General features: G+C 53.5%; 1 protein-coding gene across 2 annotated transcripts in view; it reads left to right on the top strand.

Moving 5' to 3' along the window:
- The window catches only part of PLG (plasminogen), a 36,034-nt gene that overhangs the window by 15,235 nt on the left and 3,427 nt on the right, over positions 1–17,372 (top strand). The window contains exons 9-17 of one of the 2 annotated variants that reach the window (XM_090280057.1): positions 581–726; positions 2,571–2,730; positions 4,456–4,606; positions 6,047–6,226; positions 7,021–7,114; positions 11,564–11,684; positions 13,138–13,212; positions 13,694–13,834; positions 15,719–15,825. In XM_090280057.1, the coding sequence (XP_090136183.1) occupies positions 581–726; positions 2,571–2,730; positions 4,456–4,606; positions 6,047–6,226; positions 7,021–7,114; positions 11,564–11,684; positions 13,138–13,212; positions 13,694–13,834; positions 15,719–15,825 (1,175 nt within the window). Of the gene's footprint in view, positions 1–580; positions 727–2,570; positions 2,731–4,455; positions 4,638–6,046; positions 6,227–7,020; positions 7,115–11,563; positions 11,685–13,137; positions 13,213–13,693; positions 13,835–15,718; positions 15,826–17,372 lie in introns of both variants that reach the window. The other variant, XM_090280056.1, reaches the window with a different exon arrangement.

Here is a 17,372-nt window from a genome sequence, read left to right as displayed (position 1 = left end):
TGGAATGAAAACCGGTCCGGTCCTTTGCAAGGGAAGTGAAATTCAGCCCCGATCTCCCCATCGCACCAGTTCTCAAAGTTTGGTTCTCCTGACCAGCGGCCTGGCCAGCTTCAGGATTTTGTTAGACATACAAATTCTTGGGCCCTGCTCCCGATCTATCAATCAGCACTGCAAAGGGGTGGGTGCCCAACTGTGCTTTGACTAAATGCACAGGAAGGTTGGAGAACACTTCAATTCCAGGGCTACACCGGACATACTTTTTGAGGCAGAAACAGCATGGAAAGTACCCATTGTGCTTTGGCATAGAGCACCGTGCCCAACACAGAGCAGAGCTAGTTTGTTTGACTAGACATAGTCCAGGAATCGGTCTTAATCACTTACCCCAGGGAAGCCTCTGTGCCAAAATTCTATGGAATCCTAAAGAATCCTGTTCTGCTCACACTTCCACCTATTTTTCAGTTGACGTAATTCTGGAGAATTAGCCGGCTACGTGTCCAATATCCCCGTAACAAGCATGTGGGCACCTTGTTATCGAGGTAGCCTTTTTGGAAAGTCGAACTCACAGTCGCTTCTTCTTCAGAAACCTGGAGGAAAACTACTGTCGGAACCCTGATTCGGAGTCAGCGCCCTGGTGCTACACGACCGACAGTAAGGTGAGGTGGGAATACTGCGAGATCCCGTCCTGTGCGTCCTCCCCAGGGTCCACAGAACAGCAAGACACCCCAGGTAGGGATGCTACCCCTTTAAAGCTACTACTGCATTATCTTTTTTTTGAGTCGTTTCTGGCTGGAAATCTTGTCTCTGTTCATGTTTTCCTCTGGCTGCCTTTAAGACTGCCTTTCGTCTCTGGTTTCCAGAAGTTCGATGATGGTATGTCTGGGTGCGTGTGCTCATCGTTGGTGTTTATGTGGCTTGAAGATCTCCGAGCTCCTTCCGGTGTGTGTTGTGGATTCGCATTACTTGTGTGAAATTCTCAGCCGGGAATGTTTGAGTGTTTCTTCCCCCTTTCTGTCTCTCTTTCTTTCCGTTTTTTAGACTCCAGTCCCCCAAATGTTAGAGCGTTCCATCCTGTCTCATTCTTCTTGTACCTCATTCCGCTTCTCCCCGCTTTCCCCTCTCACTGTGTCAGTCTGGGTAATGTCTGTGAACCCCTCTTCAGGTTCCTCGCTTCTTTCCTCTGCTGTGTCTACTCTGCTATCAGCCACCAGAGGAAACACCTGACACCATCGCTTACATACGGTTTTCATTTCTCGCGTTGCATTTTATTCTTTTCTTAAATCTTCATTTCTGCTGAAATTCTTCACCTGTCTGTGCATATGGCTCATCTGCGTGACAAGAGTCCTTGACATGTTAATCCCACTAACTTTACGATCTTCACCTGATGATCCCCACATCCTGTCGGGGTGGCTCTGAGTCACCTGGGTCCGGCCCTGCCACCTGCTTTATCACTCAAGAGTGGCACTTATTCCCCTGGCTCTTTTTTTGGTGTATCTTATAATAATGTTTTTTTTCTCAAATGCTAAACATTATATGTAGAAGACCAGTAGAGATGGAAGAAAATATTATTTCTACTTTGAAATGAGAACATTTTAAATTTTATCCGTATGCTGTGTGAGTAATTGAGTTAGTAGAAGCAAGAGGTAAGCTGATTTGGGGATTTGCTGTTGCTGCTTTTACCGTACGTGAACCCCTGGCTACGGGCTGTTGTTGTCTGGCTCTCAGCGGCGGAAGACCCCTCTCTGTGGTCCTAGTCACCCCCAGCTTCTAGTAGTAACTGCCTGCCCCCCAGGGAGGGCTGCTCCCGCTCCTAACCGGGCCCGGGTAGTAGGCGGTTGCTGCTTCTTCCTGAACACTAAGCTTCTGGAGGAGTTAGAATTCTCTGTCTTCCTGGTCTGCCCTCAACCTTGGCCAGACTCTGTGTACCGGGGCCGTGAGGGCAGCGCTTCCCCGTGTTCTTGCCCCTGCTTCCCACGGAGCTGAACGCCACCTTGCAGCTGTGGTGGGTCTCCAGGGGAAGAGCTGCAGACTTCTGCTCTGTGCTGGTTTAGGGGCCTGGCCACAGGAGGGTTTCCTGTTCCTCCTCCAGGAGAGGAGTCTTGTCTCAGCCTCTCGCTGAGCAGCGATGAACCATGTCCTGCCCCATCCCTCAGCAGCTCCAGGCTTTGGCTTTGTACAGCAAGAGTCTGGGGACAGGATTCACAACTGCCCCCACTGGCAGTCCATGGCCATGGGCAGCTGGCACCACGGAACGTGGCTCCTGCTCTTCTGCCCAATTGTGTGAACACCCAGCAGAGGGTTATTTTTTTAAAAATTTTTTAAGTTTGCATATGAGTACAATTTCCAGTTATAAGCACTTGGACCTGCTTGTTTTTTCCCTGAGTTTTAACTTAAACGTTTACCAAAAGAAGTTATTAAAATTCTAGAATGTTACAGATCTGTTGTTTCCTTTGCGTGCCTGCCTCGCCCGTCCATGTGGAGGAGTGTGTGTTCCCAAGCAGAGACCACGTTCTGTTTGTGCCCCACACGTCTCGGTCCTAGCCGTCAGTCACGGACTTCTGCTCCCATTTCAGAGCTCCCTGAGCAGACCCCCGTTGTGCAGGAGTGCTACCAGGGCAACGGGGAGAGCTACCGAGGCACGTCGTCCACCACGGTCACTGGGAAGAAGTGTCAGCCTTGGTCCTCTATGACGCCGCACCGGCACGAGAAGACCCCAGAAAACTTCCCGGCTGCGTGAGTCCCTGATCTTTCACCCAGAGAGGAGCAGCAGCTCCCCTGGATGTGTTAGAAGGGCCCATGTTTAGGCTCACTTCTTAGAGCTGAACCTCTCTTGGCTCCAGAACATGAGACAAAGTGTCTCAGGTGCCTCCTTGTTGAGCAAAACTCTGAGAGAAGAGAAGTGGGGGGCTGGCTGTCTTTCCTGAGTCTCTCTGTGGGAGCCGGAGGGTCGGGGTCTAGGACGGGTCAAGGTCACATGAGCAGAAGGCTCAGGAAGGCAAATGACCAAAAGATTAGCCACAGGGACATTCCATAACATGTGCTGAAGATCAAGGCCGTCTTCCAACTGGGAAATGTTATCATTCCGACCTCCGGTCCCTGCAGGGAAGTTTGTGCTTGTCACTGAGTCACGGTGCCTATAACCTGACCTGTCCAGACACATTTGAGCCTGAGCACTATGGTCTGAAGGGCTGTGAGTTGCCAGGACATGAAGAGGAAAAGCAGGAAGGCAGACGAGAGTCAGGAGTGTACAGGTGCTCATAGGAAATGGGCAGGGAGGTGAATAGAAGACCGGGTCCGACCAGACCAGGCTCTTCGCCATAAACGGATAAGCCTTTTAACGTATCCAGCTGCACGGACGCCCTCTGACTGGCTCCCTCAAATTATGGGCCCAAGCCTGAGGCTGTCACTTGTCATCGTGCCTACAGTTACAGCGTCTGATTCCCGTCCATATAATACGTTTCAAATGTTCTCAGACAGCCACGGGCCATGGGTCTAAGTTAGAAAGGGGAGTCCAAGGCTGGGGCAATGTTCTGGGGGGCCCTGGGGGACCGAGTCACCCAGTGTCCCAGGCTCCTCACCCAAATTTTCCTAACTCTTCCATAAGCCCGCAGCTCCCTCAGGTCCCCTAGTTTACCCAGAGGCCTCTCTTCATCCCTCCGTCCTACTGTTCTGCAGTGCCATCCCCGTCCCTAGTCCCCGAGTGGCTGCAGAAAAGGAGGGGAAGCAGGTGGGTGGAGTGAGGACAGGGTGGGATTCCTCCCCGTTCCCCCCAGAATGCATCCTACAGAAGTGACATCCGGCCTGGGGGCTGGCTTTCCAGGCCGGCGTCCGGAAGCCTTACACACCCTGAACCCACGTGGTCTACCAGATATGACAGTTACAGTTATACTCGGTCCACGTTTTGTTTTGTTTTCTTTTTCTTTTCATTGTAAACACACCACATCTGAACTACATGAGCTACATTACAAGTAAGCAGACTAGGAAGGCTGACCTGGACACGGTACCACTCGTGGGTCGTCTGCTCCTTGGGGAGATACGTCCTGGTTCCAGCTTTCACAGCCCTAGGGGGTCACACACAGACACAGACAGAGATGTAAAAATACTCGGGTGTGCGCAGAAAATAATCTAAAACACACACTTCAAAACCCATGTTGGATGTTGACATGGGAAGGAGACATTCGGATACTTTCTTTACACATTTATGTATCATCTGTTTTTACATGAAGGATATACTAATTTTGATTTTTTCCGATAAAAATTATAATCTATTTTTAAACTTGTTCAGACACTGGGGACCTGTGCTTGTGGCATTATAATAATAATTAGCACCTTTGGTAGATTTAATGGGAATATTTCAAAGGCACTTGGTAAGACTTGGTTCAGACCACATGCAGAGGGGGCCGGGGAGGCCTGAGCACTGTGGCCCGGCCACTCACGCCTCTCGCGTGGAATTCACAGCGGCCTGACCATGAACTTCTGCCGGAATCCCGACGGCGACATCAGCCCCTGGTGTTACACCACTGACCCGAGAGTCCGGTGGGAGTTCTGCAACCTGAAGAAATGCTCCGGGACACAAGCGAGCACCCCAAACGCTGCACCCGGGGCCCCGGTGACTGGGGACGAGGCTCCTTCGGATGCAGGTACGACGTCAGTGGCAGACACCCGCCTGCTTGGGCGCTGGGTGAGGGGCACGCGCGGCCGGCGGGTGCAGAGGCTTCGTGGTGACGGGGAGCTTGGGTGGCTGTGGCAGGGCCTCGGCGTGCCACCCGCGGGGGGCGGGGGCAGAGCTGCTGTCGCGGGTGCAACGTGGGTGGGTGGCTTCTTTAGGTTGTGATGGGTGGATAAACCGAGAGGTTGCTCACGGTGGCATTCGCTGAAATAGGACATTGTAGCAAAGCAAGTCCCCGGCTCCTCCGTGGAGGGTTAGAAAGGGTTAGCTTGGCTTTGACTCTCCTGAATTCGGGGTGCTAGTGAGCCAGCCAGGTGATACTCTCCAACAATCACTCGGGAAAGTGACACGTGGCTCTAAGGTCCTTGGGCCTGAACGTAAGAACGAGGCTGCCGTCTGAGGTGGCAGCTTCTCTGGCCCTTGAGTTGTTGCTGTCCCTGCTGGGCTCCTGGGCCTGCGGTTGCCAGGCAGCAGGCAAGTGCTCTGCACCTCGGCAGGGAGCGGGGTTCCTTCTCCCCTGCCCCAGCACGAAAACCCAGGGCCGCATAGCTTGTCTGGCCACCTTCAGGTCCTTCGAAATCCCCCAGACAGTAACGATTCGAAGGAGAAGTTGCTTTGAACTTGAGAGCCCTCCCCTTATCTGAGCGGCTTGGGCTCCTCCCGGACCAGGCTGGGCTGACCTCTCCTTCCTCTGTGCCCCGCCTGGGCACCCCTCCCGGATAAGACTCGAGGGGCCCGCATGTGGTTCTCACCCCGCGTTTAGTGCAGGTTAAGGCACACGCCCTGGTCCCGGCCCACGTCGGGGTGCAGCTGCCCGGCACAGCCCCCGGCTTGGCAGAGAAGCTGCCCGGCCCCGCTTCTGCTTTCAGGATTTCCCAAGAGGTCCTCAGAGCGCTGTGCCCACTCCTCCGTGTGCGACACGGATCAAGGTCTCTGAGGGTCCTATGGTTTGAGATGACGGACAAGCTTGGGGAGGGTGTTCCAAGTCACCTCTGTGACCTTTTTAACCCCAGAGGGTGGGGACTCCACGCACACTCCAGCCAAAGAAGAGTTTCTAGAGAACGCTTTCTGTGCGTGCTCCTCGCATGCCCCTTCGGGGAGAGCCGTCTAAGAGCTCCCAGCAGCCTCTGCTTCCCGCAGATGCCCAGCTCCTGTAGAATCGGTCACCTCGGCGGCCTGGCCAGCATCCCCATTCTAACGCCCTGCACAACGTGGGGTTGTTTCCGAGCCAACACACATTCTGGTACCTCGTCACGCAGGCAGGGTTCATGGCACTAATCCCCGGCGGTGGGGGCCCCCGAACAGCTCCGCCGCTGCGCCTGCGTCCGAGAAGCCCAGCGCTGCCGCCTGCGCCCCTGTGGCCCTGGGTCTGCGCAGGAGCGCGTGACCAGCCCTCTTCCCTTCCCCGCAGACTGCATGTTTGGGAACGGGAAAGAGTATCGGGGCAAGAGGGCAACCACTGCTACTGGCACCGCGTGCCAGGCCTGGGCTGCTCAGGAGCCGCACAGACACAGCATTTTCACTCCGGCGACCAATCCACGGGCAGGTTTGGAAAAAAACGTAAGCCACTTCGACTTGGACTCTGTTTCGCCCTCTGCGGACCAGTCTTGGCCGGCAGAACCCGTTCTGCGTTACAGCTGGTCAGCCTGGGCCGATCTTTGGCGTGGGGTGGGGGTGGGGAGAGGAAACGAGAGATTCCGGGGGGCAAGCCTACAGGATAACGGGCAGGCCCACGAGCGTGCCTGTCAGCACCGGGTGCTGTTTCTAGTTTCCAGTGTTGGTCCTTTAGGGTCTGGTGATCCGTGGTGATTTGTGACATGGTAGTCAGATTTTTCTAGAAAAGATTTGGGCCGTTAGGACTCCACACCGTGGGGTTTCCCCCCGCCTGTCACACTTCCCGGGTTACACTGGGAGTGTGTAGAGGAAAGACAGAGAAGACATGGCCTGTCTGGCTCGGCCCATGGAAGGAGCCCAGTCCATGGGGTAAGCTTTCCGGAACCAGCAGCCAACAGACTCCTGTGGCCGAAGGCTGCGGAAATGAACCAGGCCCAGATGAGTCCAGGCCGTCCCATGGTCCTCTGTTGCTGGCTGTCTAAGCCCTCCAGTGACACAGGAGTCCCCCGTATATAGCATCTACATTACGTCCCCTCGTGGTTGGGGCTCCGTTTGAACAAGGAGATGTGATCGATGGCATGGAATGAGTCAGAAGCACCCTAAAGTTTATCCCTCCCACACCCCCCCAAAAAGGAGCACTCTTCTGTCATTCTCTAAAGACAGCTGTGACATGCCTGAGCCTAGCGACCTTCCTCCGCGGCCAGGCACACACTGTCCCGTAAATACCTGCCCTCTTGCAGTACTGCCGGAATCCTGACGGTGACGACAATGGCCCCTGGTGCTATACGATGAACCCAAGGAAACTTTTCGACTACTGTGACGTTCCTCAGTGCGGTATGTGGTCTTCTTTTTCGAAAGGAACTGACGTCTCAAATAAACGCAGCCTTGCTGCCTTGGCTTGGGTCTGCAGGAGAGGGGCTCTCGGGCCGGCTTCAGCAGGGCTGTCCTCTCCCCTGGGCCCCTCTCTTCATCGCGGGCATCTTGAACGTGTCCTGCCAAGGCCCCACATGTCAGGGAGCCGCCCACACCTTAAATAAGTAAATACAAAATTCTCCAAGGGTGCGCTTAGAGGCTGTCTAATCAGCCTGGCGACCGTTCCACTCCGTTCCCCAATGGCGGGCTCAGGGTGCGGGGGAAAGAAATTTAAAGTCGCCCGGAGAGCACACTGTGCCTTCCAGCCACTGAGAGGGGAGAGGGGCAGGAAACAGCGAAGCGCATAGCGCGCGCTGGAAACCTATGAACTGCCAGCCTAAAAATTCAAAAGGTGGTGGTGCCGACGCTTCCTCAGCCCCAGCTCCTTTAATCCTGAGATGATTGTCCATTTGCTGCACATACGCATGTGAGCCTCAGAGAAATGAGGAAGGAGCCCAGACCATCTCTCTCTGAGGCATAAGAGGCTTGAAGCCGAGAAGGGGGCTGGCTTTAGTTCTGAGAACAATTCGGGGACAGGTGGGGAGAGCGGTGTAAGCCGCTTCGGTCGGGCCTCATCTCTGCACACGGACTCTGTCCTGGTTTTCGGAGTCAGCGTGCACACGTGTGCTGGTGTCTGCCAGCAGAGGGACCCACGCTGGAGGGGAGATGCTCTGACTGCAAAGCCATGGCAGACCGGCACCCGCGACGGTCCAGGGAGGCAGCACGGGGTCAGGGTCAGAGTGTGGGAGCCCCACCGTGGGGTTTGCTTCAGGGCCACTCCCGGAGGAGCTGGGGGAGCCCGGAGAGCGAGGTGAGAGAGGAGGGTGGTACCCGGTTTCTGCTGCTGTGGTGTCTGGATTTAGGGTATGTTTGTAGCTGACTCGTTCTTAATGGGTGTCTTCTCGGGTCTGCAGAAGCTCTCATGGTGGCCCCTCCACCTGATGTCCCCGAAGGGGTTGGTGCCTCCCCTGCAGCGGGTCACCTCTGACCCTCAGCTCCTTCCTTCTGGTTCCCCCCACAGCCTCTTGTGGGAGAGGCGGCCTCCTCCCAGGACCGCCTTTAAGCTGTCATACCAGCCAGGGACACACCCCGCCCAGGAAGGGACGTTGGGGACCTTCCCAAGGGCAGCCATCCTAGTGAGTCAGGCCTGCAGACCCTCCTTCTGCAGGAAACACTCTTACAGCCATGGTCGCGGTCACACTGGGGTCTGACAGGACCCCCTCTCACCCTTTTGGGGTTAACCTGCCCTGCTCACATCATGGTGGGGGGGCCTCCAGCCTACGGGAAAACCAGCCTCCCAGTCTCTCTTCTCTCTCTGACTTCTGAGAACCTGATTCCTTTACATCCTTGACCTGGGCGAAGACACCAGAATTCCAGGAGGCCATCGCCTTCAAAACCAGCGCAAGGTCTCCTCCGAGCACCCGTGGGCCTCGGGTGGGCCTTCCAATTTAACATCTTTGTCCACACATTAGAATCAGGCACTGGAAACAGTGGGAGGGATCTGAGCTAGTTCCGTCTTGCCAGTGCTTAGCACAACACGAGGTTGGCAGGAGGCCCTTTATATATCCGTCGTCGGCAGCCGTCCGTCTCGAGAGACGATGGTGTAGCTTCTTAAGAGTCTATCTGCACCGCCGAGAATGGCTGTGCAGTCCGACTCGGGAGTGACACGGTATCTGTCTCCTCCCGTGTTGAATCGACATCTTGTGATGACGCTGGAGTGTCCTCTCCGGTGAGCTGAAGCTACAGAGCCTGAGCAGAGTGATATGGAGGGTCTGCTGTTGCCCATGCAGCAGACCCCCCCTCTCTTCGCAGCTGAAGGGTCCAAGGGAAAGACGGAGTCAATACAGCTTGGCTTCAGGTGCGCCGCAGGAGTTGCCGGTGTTGACTACAACGTCAAACCGCCTTAGGGACTCCGGCTCCGGATTTTCTGTCGGGGTTTACTCCCTTAGCCTTTCCCCTGAAGAGGTATGCTGCAAGGCAGCGGAGGTTTTTTGGAGTCAGAGTTTTCCTTCTCTGATGTGCCCTGACTGGAAGATCGAACCAGCGACACTTAGCTCGCAGGCCGACGCTCAATCCACTGAGCCAAACCAGCCAGGGCTTTTATATGTATATATGTATGTATATATATGATGATACATATTTGCTGAATAAAAATAGAAATGAATTAAACTGGGAACCACAGTTTCTGCAACAGAGCAGGCCAGAGCTTAAAAGGGTGCTCTCCTGCCTTAAGGGGTGTGTCTGTGGGTGTGCTTGTGTGGCTTGTGCTCATTTTATTTGGGTTTTTTAGGGTGAGAAATGTCCTTGAGGTACGATTTTGTCTATTTAGTTTGTGTGCATTTTTCTCTTTTTCTTTAAAGATTTTATTGTTCCTTCCTTGAGAGATTTTGGGTTTTTTAAAATTTAAGTGGGAACTGTCCTAACAGTCATTTTAAAATCTCCAAACTTGACATTATTTCTAATTCACAAGACAAATTCATCTTTCATGGGAAGACGCATCATTGATCAACTTTTTAGGCTACACAGGCTCTTCTCTGAACAACTGGCCTATAAAATTTGTGGAAATAGACAGTGTTATTTTAAAAAATTAACACTACGCCACTTGCACATAAGTCATAACATCAATAAAACAACCTGAAATCACAGTTATATCTCTTCAGCCAAATACTCTGTTTCTCAGTTTTATCGCGGGTAGTATGACTTTTCTCTTCAATATCAACTTCAAAAACTGAAGTATGCCAACCTTACACAGAATTTTCATTGACTTATAGTCATTTATTTTAAATTGTATACTCATTTGTTGAATGACTTTAATAACTCATTTCAATTCCACCAGCACATTCAGTACAGATAGTAAGTGAGCAAAAATAAAGAGAAACTATTTTGTGCTGCGTGGCAGGGGCAGAGTCCCATAATCTATGTACGGCAGCCCTTCTGAGTGCACTGTGCAGACCTACTCTGTGTCAGGCACACTAGCACAAATTAAGAGCATATCAGAGAGTACGATTTCATAACATTGCATGTTTTGCTTTTTAAAAAAGACATATATAGACGCTCAGAGCAGGTTACGACAAATGGAAAGTTGTGTGGAAAATTCAGGTTCCAGGTTCACGTGTGGGTAGAATCTCTGAGACTCCCCTTCAGTATCGTTATGAACAGTGACTTACACTTCGCATTTCTGAAGATCTTAAAGAGCTCCAGACAACAGAGAAGTGTTTTAGGAACCCGGAACTGCCCAAGGCGGTAGTGGGTGCTACCACCGGCAGACACTAACCTTATTCTCCTGACCCCTGCAGGCTCGGGGGCAGGGGAGCAGGTAGGATGCAAACCGGGAGGCCAGGCAGGGAATGCAAGTCCTCTTCAGGGCACTGGGTGAGTCTTGGGAGGCTCCTCGGAAGAGGGGTCCTGAAGCCGGCTGGGAGAAGGCAGTATTTCAGTTTAGAATAGATTATCCTTGCTGCATACAATCACATAAAGACACATGGGCATGTGAGTATGCAGCGATTTCCATTTAAAAATACCTGTATTGCTATTCAACAGGGCCGACAGCCGTGGCTTTCCGTGAACTTCCCATGGTTCGATGGTGGGGGGGGGGGGGGTGGCAGTAATGACATAGTGCTATCGACACGGACCGGGATAGCAGTTTGTGTCAGTCAGGGCCTCTCCGGGAAGGCCTCACTCTGATGCCTAACTACACCAATTTATTTCATCACTTCTCCCCAGAAATCGTTTTTAAAAAGTACTTATATTTTCTTGAAAGGAGAAGGTTCTGTGTTATCTACAACTACTTTTGAAACTGGAAAAAGATGTTCCAAAACATGCTTATATTCTTTTCCTTTTTGACTTTTGAAACTGTGTAATATCTTTCTTTACTTTTCTCTTTTCTTAACTGAACTCACTGGGTGACCTTGGCTCGCAAAACCATCCATGTTTCAAGGGTACAGCTCAGTAAAACATCATCGGCACACGGCATCGTGTGCCCATTGCCCCGAGCAGTCCCTTCCCATCCCCACTTCCCACTCCCCTTTGCCCACCTCCCCTTCCCCCCTCCCCCTTTTCCCTCTGGCCATCACCACACTGTTGCCTGTGTCTGTGTGTTACACACGTGCATACGTGTTATATGTGTGTACATGCATGTATGCATGTGCATGCGTGTGTGTTGGCTGTTCCCTTCACCTTCCTCCACCCAGTCCCCCAACGCCCCTCTGCTCTGACAGCTGTCTGTTTCATGTATCCATGCCTCTGTTCCAAAACACGCCGATGTTGTCACCATTCGTCAGTGCTTTGGCCGCGAGCCAGAGATTTATCTTGAGTTGATGTCAGAATGGTTCCCTCTCGTGTCTTCAAATGCGACTCTTTTTCCTGCCACAGCGTCCGCGTCATTTGACTGTGGAAAGCCCAAGGTGGAGCCTAAGAAGTGTCCTGGAAGGGTTGTAGGCGGGTGTGTGGCCCACCCGCATTCCTGGCCCTGGCAGATCAGTCTCAGAACAAGGTAACAACATTTCTTGAAACGATGTATGTCATCCCTCTGTGTGAGCCCGGCAAAACCGCATGCGCACACAAGTCACAATCAGTACCTGCCGCTGCATTCTCCTTGGGAGGAAGGAAAACTATAAAAATGAAAAATAATAATTTTTCTAGGTTCTCTACTTTGAAAATAGCCAGAACTGGAAGCTTTTTCTTGATCTGGGCAGCTATCTCCCATGTGTAGAGGCTAGGGTCTCCAAGTCCCTGTGTTGCTGGGAAAGGACTGCAGGTGCCCGGGGGTTACATAAATAGCCACTCTCTCCTTGTCAAGAGAAGAGAAGGACATGGGAAGGAGAAGGACATGTTTTTAGAAACATGACACCTGGTGGGGAACAAAGACCTGATCACCTAGAGTCTATCACAGACACTGATTTTATTGACTACAAGTCAAAGGGCACTCACCCAATCTCAAACATGCCTCCCTTTGCGCGGGTGGTCTGTGATCCCCCGAAGTTAAGAGTGATCAGTTCTGATCCTGCCAACCGCCAGGCAGCCTGGGTTCCCATTTTAGTGGTATCTGCCTTCGGTGAGCTAAGGTCGCTTGGTGTCCCATAGGAAGCACACACGTGACACGGTGGCCTGCAGGTGTGCATGGCTTCCCTGTCTCGCTTCTGCACCAGCACACCTGCACTCAGGGCGCAGGTCCAGCTGTGGGCCTTCCGGCCCCACACCTGCGAGGCACCACTGGGAAACCCGAGTCCAATCCGCTTCGCCCTGACGTTGAGCTGGCTTGTCTTTCCTTTGCCTGATCACTTAGAAACTCCTTTCTGTGCCCCCTTCCACTGTCACCTATTTCAAACTCCAAACCGCACTGGGCTGGGTTCCTGACGGGTGAGCCGCTTGCCCACTAATCGTTTCGGTCTGCTTCGGAGCGGCTCACACTCCTCATGAGCTGCCACGTACCCGAACAGTCCTGTAAAGTAAATGATTCGGGAGCCGCCTCCTCCAAAAGGGACTTTTCTCGGGTAAAATCAGCAGACTCCCATGAACCCCAGCTATTCAGGGTCACATCAGGCTGCCTGAAGAATGACCCACCTAGTCGCGCAGCGATCTTGACAAAAAAGAAATGAAAGAGACCTCAAGGCAGTGGAGGTTTCTCCCTGGTCCCTTCTGTTCAAGCCCAGGGCTAACCAGCCAAAGCCGTGGGTGTGGGCGTCATCATGGAGCCACGTGGGCTTGCTCTCCCGAGACAGGCTGTACCCAAACCTCCCCCAGACGCCTTAGAGAGTGCTGGGAATGGGACCTTCCGGAACGCCCCCGAGCGAAGCCCCGCTCACAGCTCCTACCGTCGGGGTGACGGGCTGGCAGCCTTTCCGTCAGGGGCGCTGACAGGATCTGAGTCAAGTGAACACCCCTTCCCGGTTCTGTGGGCCCGACCCTGAGGCCGGAACTGAAGCCCGTGCCCGCTTGCCTCCTAGGTTTGGGCAGCATTTCTGCGGAGGCACGTTAATCACCCCGGAGTGGGTGCTGACCGCCGCCCACTGCTTGGAGAGGTATGTCGGGGACAGCTGCCGTGGGGACTTGACTCGGAGACTTCCTGCCTGGGTCCTTTGCTGTCCCCTCCTTTCCATTCTTCTATGGCAGTGACACTAGGGATAGGCACCGGGGAGTGGGTATGAGAAGCTGAGGCCAGGACCGCTGGAGGGGAGAGGACGGGGGTGTGCGGGAGAGGAACCAAGAAGACAGACCCCACTCAAGCGATGTCTAGGCAGGGGAGAGCAGCGCACGGCTGCGGGCAGAGGTCTCCCCGCGTCCCCCCTGACACAGGGCCTGTCCTTGAGCCGACTTCAGTGTTGGTGTCAATGACCGACAGCATCCCCAGAACACTCCTTAGCGGATAGCCTCAGGGAAAGGGTGACTTGTCTTTCTTGCCGCTCGAGGACACTGTCTGGGCAGGACTGAATGTTTACGGCTCCGAAGGGCCCCCGAGGGAGGGGCTGGCCCCGTTTTGTGGCTAATGTCCCTCTTTCCTAGGTTCTCACGGCCTGCGTCATACAAGGTCATCCTGGGTGCACACCGAGAGGTCAATCTCGAAGCGGACGTCCAGGAGATAGAGGCGGCGAAGCTGTTCCGGGAGCCCAGCCGGGCAGACATCGCCTTGGTGAAGCTGAGCAGGTCTGTGCCCCCCCCCCGCCCCCCGTTTGTGCCCTAGGGTGAGTGGACGCACTGTCCCTGCCTGGGTTTCAGGGGCCGTAACAGAGGTGTGGGGGAGGCGCTGCCTGGGAGTGAAGGGCACAGGCCTTTGGGGAAGAACATGACCTCCAAGGGAGGGAAGCTGGACTCGGCCCATCGGCCTCAGGCTCACTGTGGTCCTAGCAAAGGCACCTGGACTCAGTCTCCTCACGTGGAAGAAGAGTGGGCTGAAACGTGAGGTACACAGTCACCCCTAAAACCCCCTCACTTGATGTTCACTGTGTCAGCTAACGCACATCCACAATCAAAGAATTACTCAATTATTCCGGGTGGACAGTTCTGCTCTCAACATGACCATATGCTCGGCCGAACCAAAGGGGATTGTGGATTTCAAAGCCCTTACGAAAACCATAAGGTAGGCTCACACACACACACACACACACACACAGATGCAAATGCTTCTTCGTATCTTCGGTTCTGTTTTTCCTGTTGAAATGGGGTTTTCCTGATAAGCCTGACAGAGTGATACCGTCACACATGCCACCTCCAGTCAGCGGTATTTGCAAACAGGGCCCGATGGAGACAGCTAAGTCCAGAGGCGGCTCTTTTGAGAATAGACACGTTTGGGACCGTCACCAAGGCACTGTGAGCACATGAGCCGAGTCTGGCGGGTCCCAGGCGACGGTGGGACCACGCCCACAATGACAATGAGGGCCAGGCTGGCCCAAGGCCAACGGTCAGGCATCTGAATGCTGAGCTGCTGGGTCTGGTCAGAAACACTTGACAGGCTTTCTGGGCCAGGAAACTGAGGACTGACTTGCTGGGGTGTTTGGACTCTCCAGAGAGGAAAAAAGGGGTCGTCCTGGCTTAGCCTGAAAGAACAGCCAACCTCTCTGCTTTCACATGGTCCTTCGAGGGCCCCGGGGGGTCCTGATGGCCTGAACAAGTGACTTAGTAAATTTGGGGTCTCGGAAGGGTTCTCTGCCAAACTGATTCATTTGAACTTTAGAGTACCCACTCCATGTCCCCCACACCCCAAAAGTCTAAAGCACTGGTGTGCCATCAGGGGCACCTACAGAGGGCCACCTATGGGGTCACCCCCAGTGAGAGGCTGGGGACTCTGAGACGGAGTGTCTGCTTCCGAGTGGGCAGCGGTGATGATGTCCTTAGTCGGATGCGGGCGCCTCGCCTGTCCCATCTGCTTTCCTCTGGCACTGGCTACAGTAGAATCAAGTCTGAAGATACGAGTTCTCAGGTTTTAGATGCCCTGGAATGCTAGGACACGGGACAGTTCTTTGAACACAACAGCCTTCTGCTTTTTGCAGAGATTTCCAACCCTCTTTCATTTGGCACCTAGCGTTTGATTGGATTCTTACCACCATGGTGTTGTGACATTTGTAGGTGAGGAAGCTGAGGACCCAAAGGACAGGAGACTTGCTCCTGCTCAGAATCACACGACGTATTGGCTACTGTTAATGCTCTGTGATAGCATTTCAGCAGACGGCCCGCCCATGACCGAAGCCCCGTTGAGTTGATAGAAAAGCAAGCGCATGGTACAGAGTTGTAACCGTGCACAGAATAGACAGGAAGCGAGTCTCCGTCATCTGTCCTCCCACCTCTTGTTTCTCGTCCACAGCGGATGCCTCCTTAGTGCGACATTCTGGTCGTTCATCCCAAAGACCCTACAGGCCAATGGGAGGTGGCAGGCTGTTTTCCATGTTGCGCTCTACCAGTGCCTCCAGGAAGTACCAGCTCGGGGGGCTCTGAGGCTTCAGGGCAGGTGGCATCTCGTGCGTGACCAGCAGGTCACTGGCGGGAGTCTCCCAGCAGGGCAATCAAATGTCCCGTTTGATGTTTTCCTTTCAGACCGGCCATGATCACCGACAAGGTGATCCCAGTTTGTCTGCCGCCCCCAAATTACGTGGTTGCTGACCGGACGGTGTGCTACATCACTGGCTGGGGAGACACCCAAGGTGAGATGCGCTCCGTGACCCACTTAATGACTCGGTTTTGACCTACAGCCTCCATGAGAAAATGAGCATGGGTACAAACTCCTGTCAATGAATGAGGTCCGCCCTCTTCCTGACATTGTCTGGACACCCGCCTAGGTCTCCATAATCGGTCACCAAGGGACACACACCAGGGAAGGGGTAGTGTTTCTTCAAGTCTCTTTCTTAGCTCATAAATGCAACATTGAAATTGCATCCCCACGTAAGTCGGGTTTTGACACAAACAGATAAATGAAGGCTGTTAGGTTATTTTTCATGTGAAGTGAGCCATACTGAGTTCCCAAGAGGGATGTAAAACAACTAAAATTATAGTTAAACCTGTCTCTCCCAGTACCCCATGGGTCTTACGTTTGTGTGGAGACTGCTGTGGGTGGGACAGACTGACGGTTGGGGAAGGAAAGACAGGCCCCAGTTCTAATATTTGCTGTTGGTTGATGGAGCGAGGCTGAGAAAGGAAACCTCTATGCAGGGTCCCCCATCTGTCCGACATTAGGGCAACCTTGTCTTCTCTTTGCAATGGGCCCTGATCATAAAGACAGCTGTCAGACTCGGGCCCAGGACATTGCAAGAACGTCTTAGGTCGCTGCCTCACCTTCTCTGAAGTGCTGGTGAGTCCTGGAAGACAGTTCTGACTCGGCAACTAGCTGGACAAGCCGAGCAAGTCCCCTCACCTCTGTTTCGCTGGGCGTCTGAGCCCTCATCCGTAAGACGAGGGTTTCCAAATGGTGTTCCCACGTCTGCCTTCTGCAGAAGCTCTCATCGGAAGGAAGGTTTTGTGGCTTTAAAAGAAGTTAGAACTACTGGTCTGGATCATGTCCAACGTGTTCTCCTTCTCTCTGCACTTTCCCTGCTGTCTTGAAAACCTCGCCTCCGGGGGGTCCCACGGTCCCCTATGCCATTCAGAGTCTGTAAACACAGAGGAGAACAGGGACACGTGGCCAGTGAAGCGTCGCCATGGATGTGCCATGCTGGTCCACTCTTTGCATTTTAAAAATCTAAATGCCACTAACCCCTGTGAACTCAATCTGTTTGTTCCCATTCTGCAAATGAAGACCAGTGCAAGGGGGCAGTGAATGCCCAGGGGGGCAAACACCCTCGAGTCAGGACCCTGGCTCCCACTTGTCAGCTGCAGGGACTTGGAAAAGTCACACTGTTTTTGAACTTGCTTCCTCCGCTGGAAAACGGGCTGAGGGAATGTGGGGAAACAGTGAGGATGTGTGGACGAGGCCCTGAGCACAGCTGCGTCTAGTCAGAGACAGGGAGGCCCGTTGTGCCCTGTGACTCTCTCCTGCGAGTGGCAGGAAATCCAATGCAGAAACAAAGGCCCTTCTGAGGGAGCTGCAAAGCCCGCCGGCGGTTAAAGCGCGGACCTCTGTGACATCAGGAAGTGACTTCATCTCTCGAAGCCTCGGTTTCCTCATCCGTCCCACCTTGTAAAGTTATTATGGGCGTGAAGGTAATGCATACAAAGTGATCGGTGCCTTGGAGGTGGCGTTTCAGTGCGCGGTTCC

The sequence above is a fragment of the Furipterus horrens genome, unplaced genomic scaffold, assembly GCF_987537825.1.
Source record: "Furipterus horrens unplaced genomic scaffold, mFurHor1.1.pri manual_scaffold_6, whole genome shotgun sequence".
Classification (NCBI taxonomy): Eukaryota; Metazoa; Chordata; class Mammalia; order Chiroptera; family Furipteridae; genus Furipterus; species Furipterus horrens.
The sequence above is the reverse complement of the archived record's forward strand: the minus strand, read 5'-3'. Positions and strand labels throughout refer to the sequence as shown.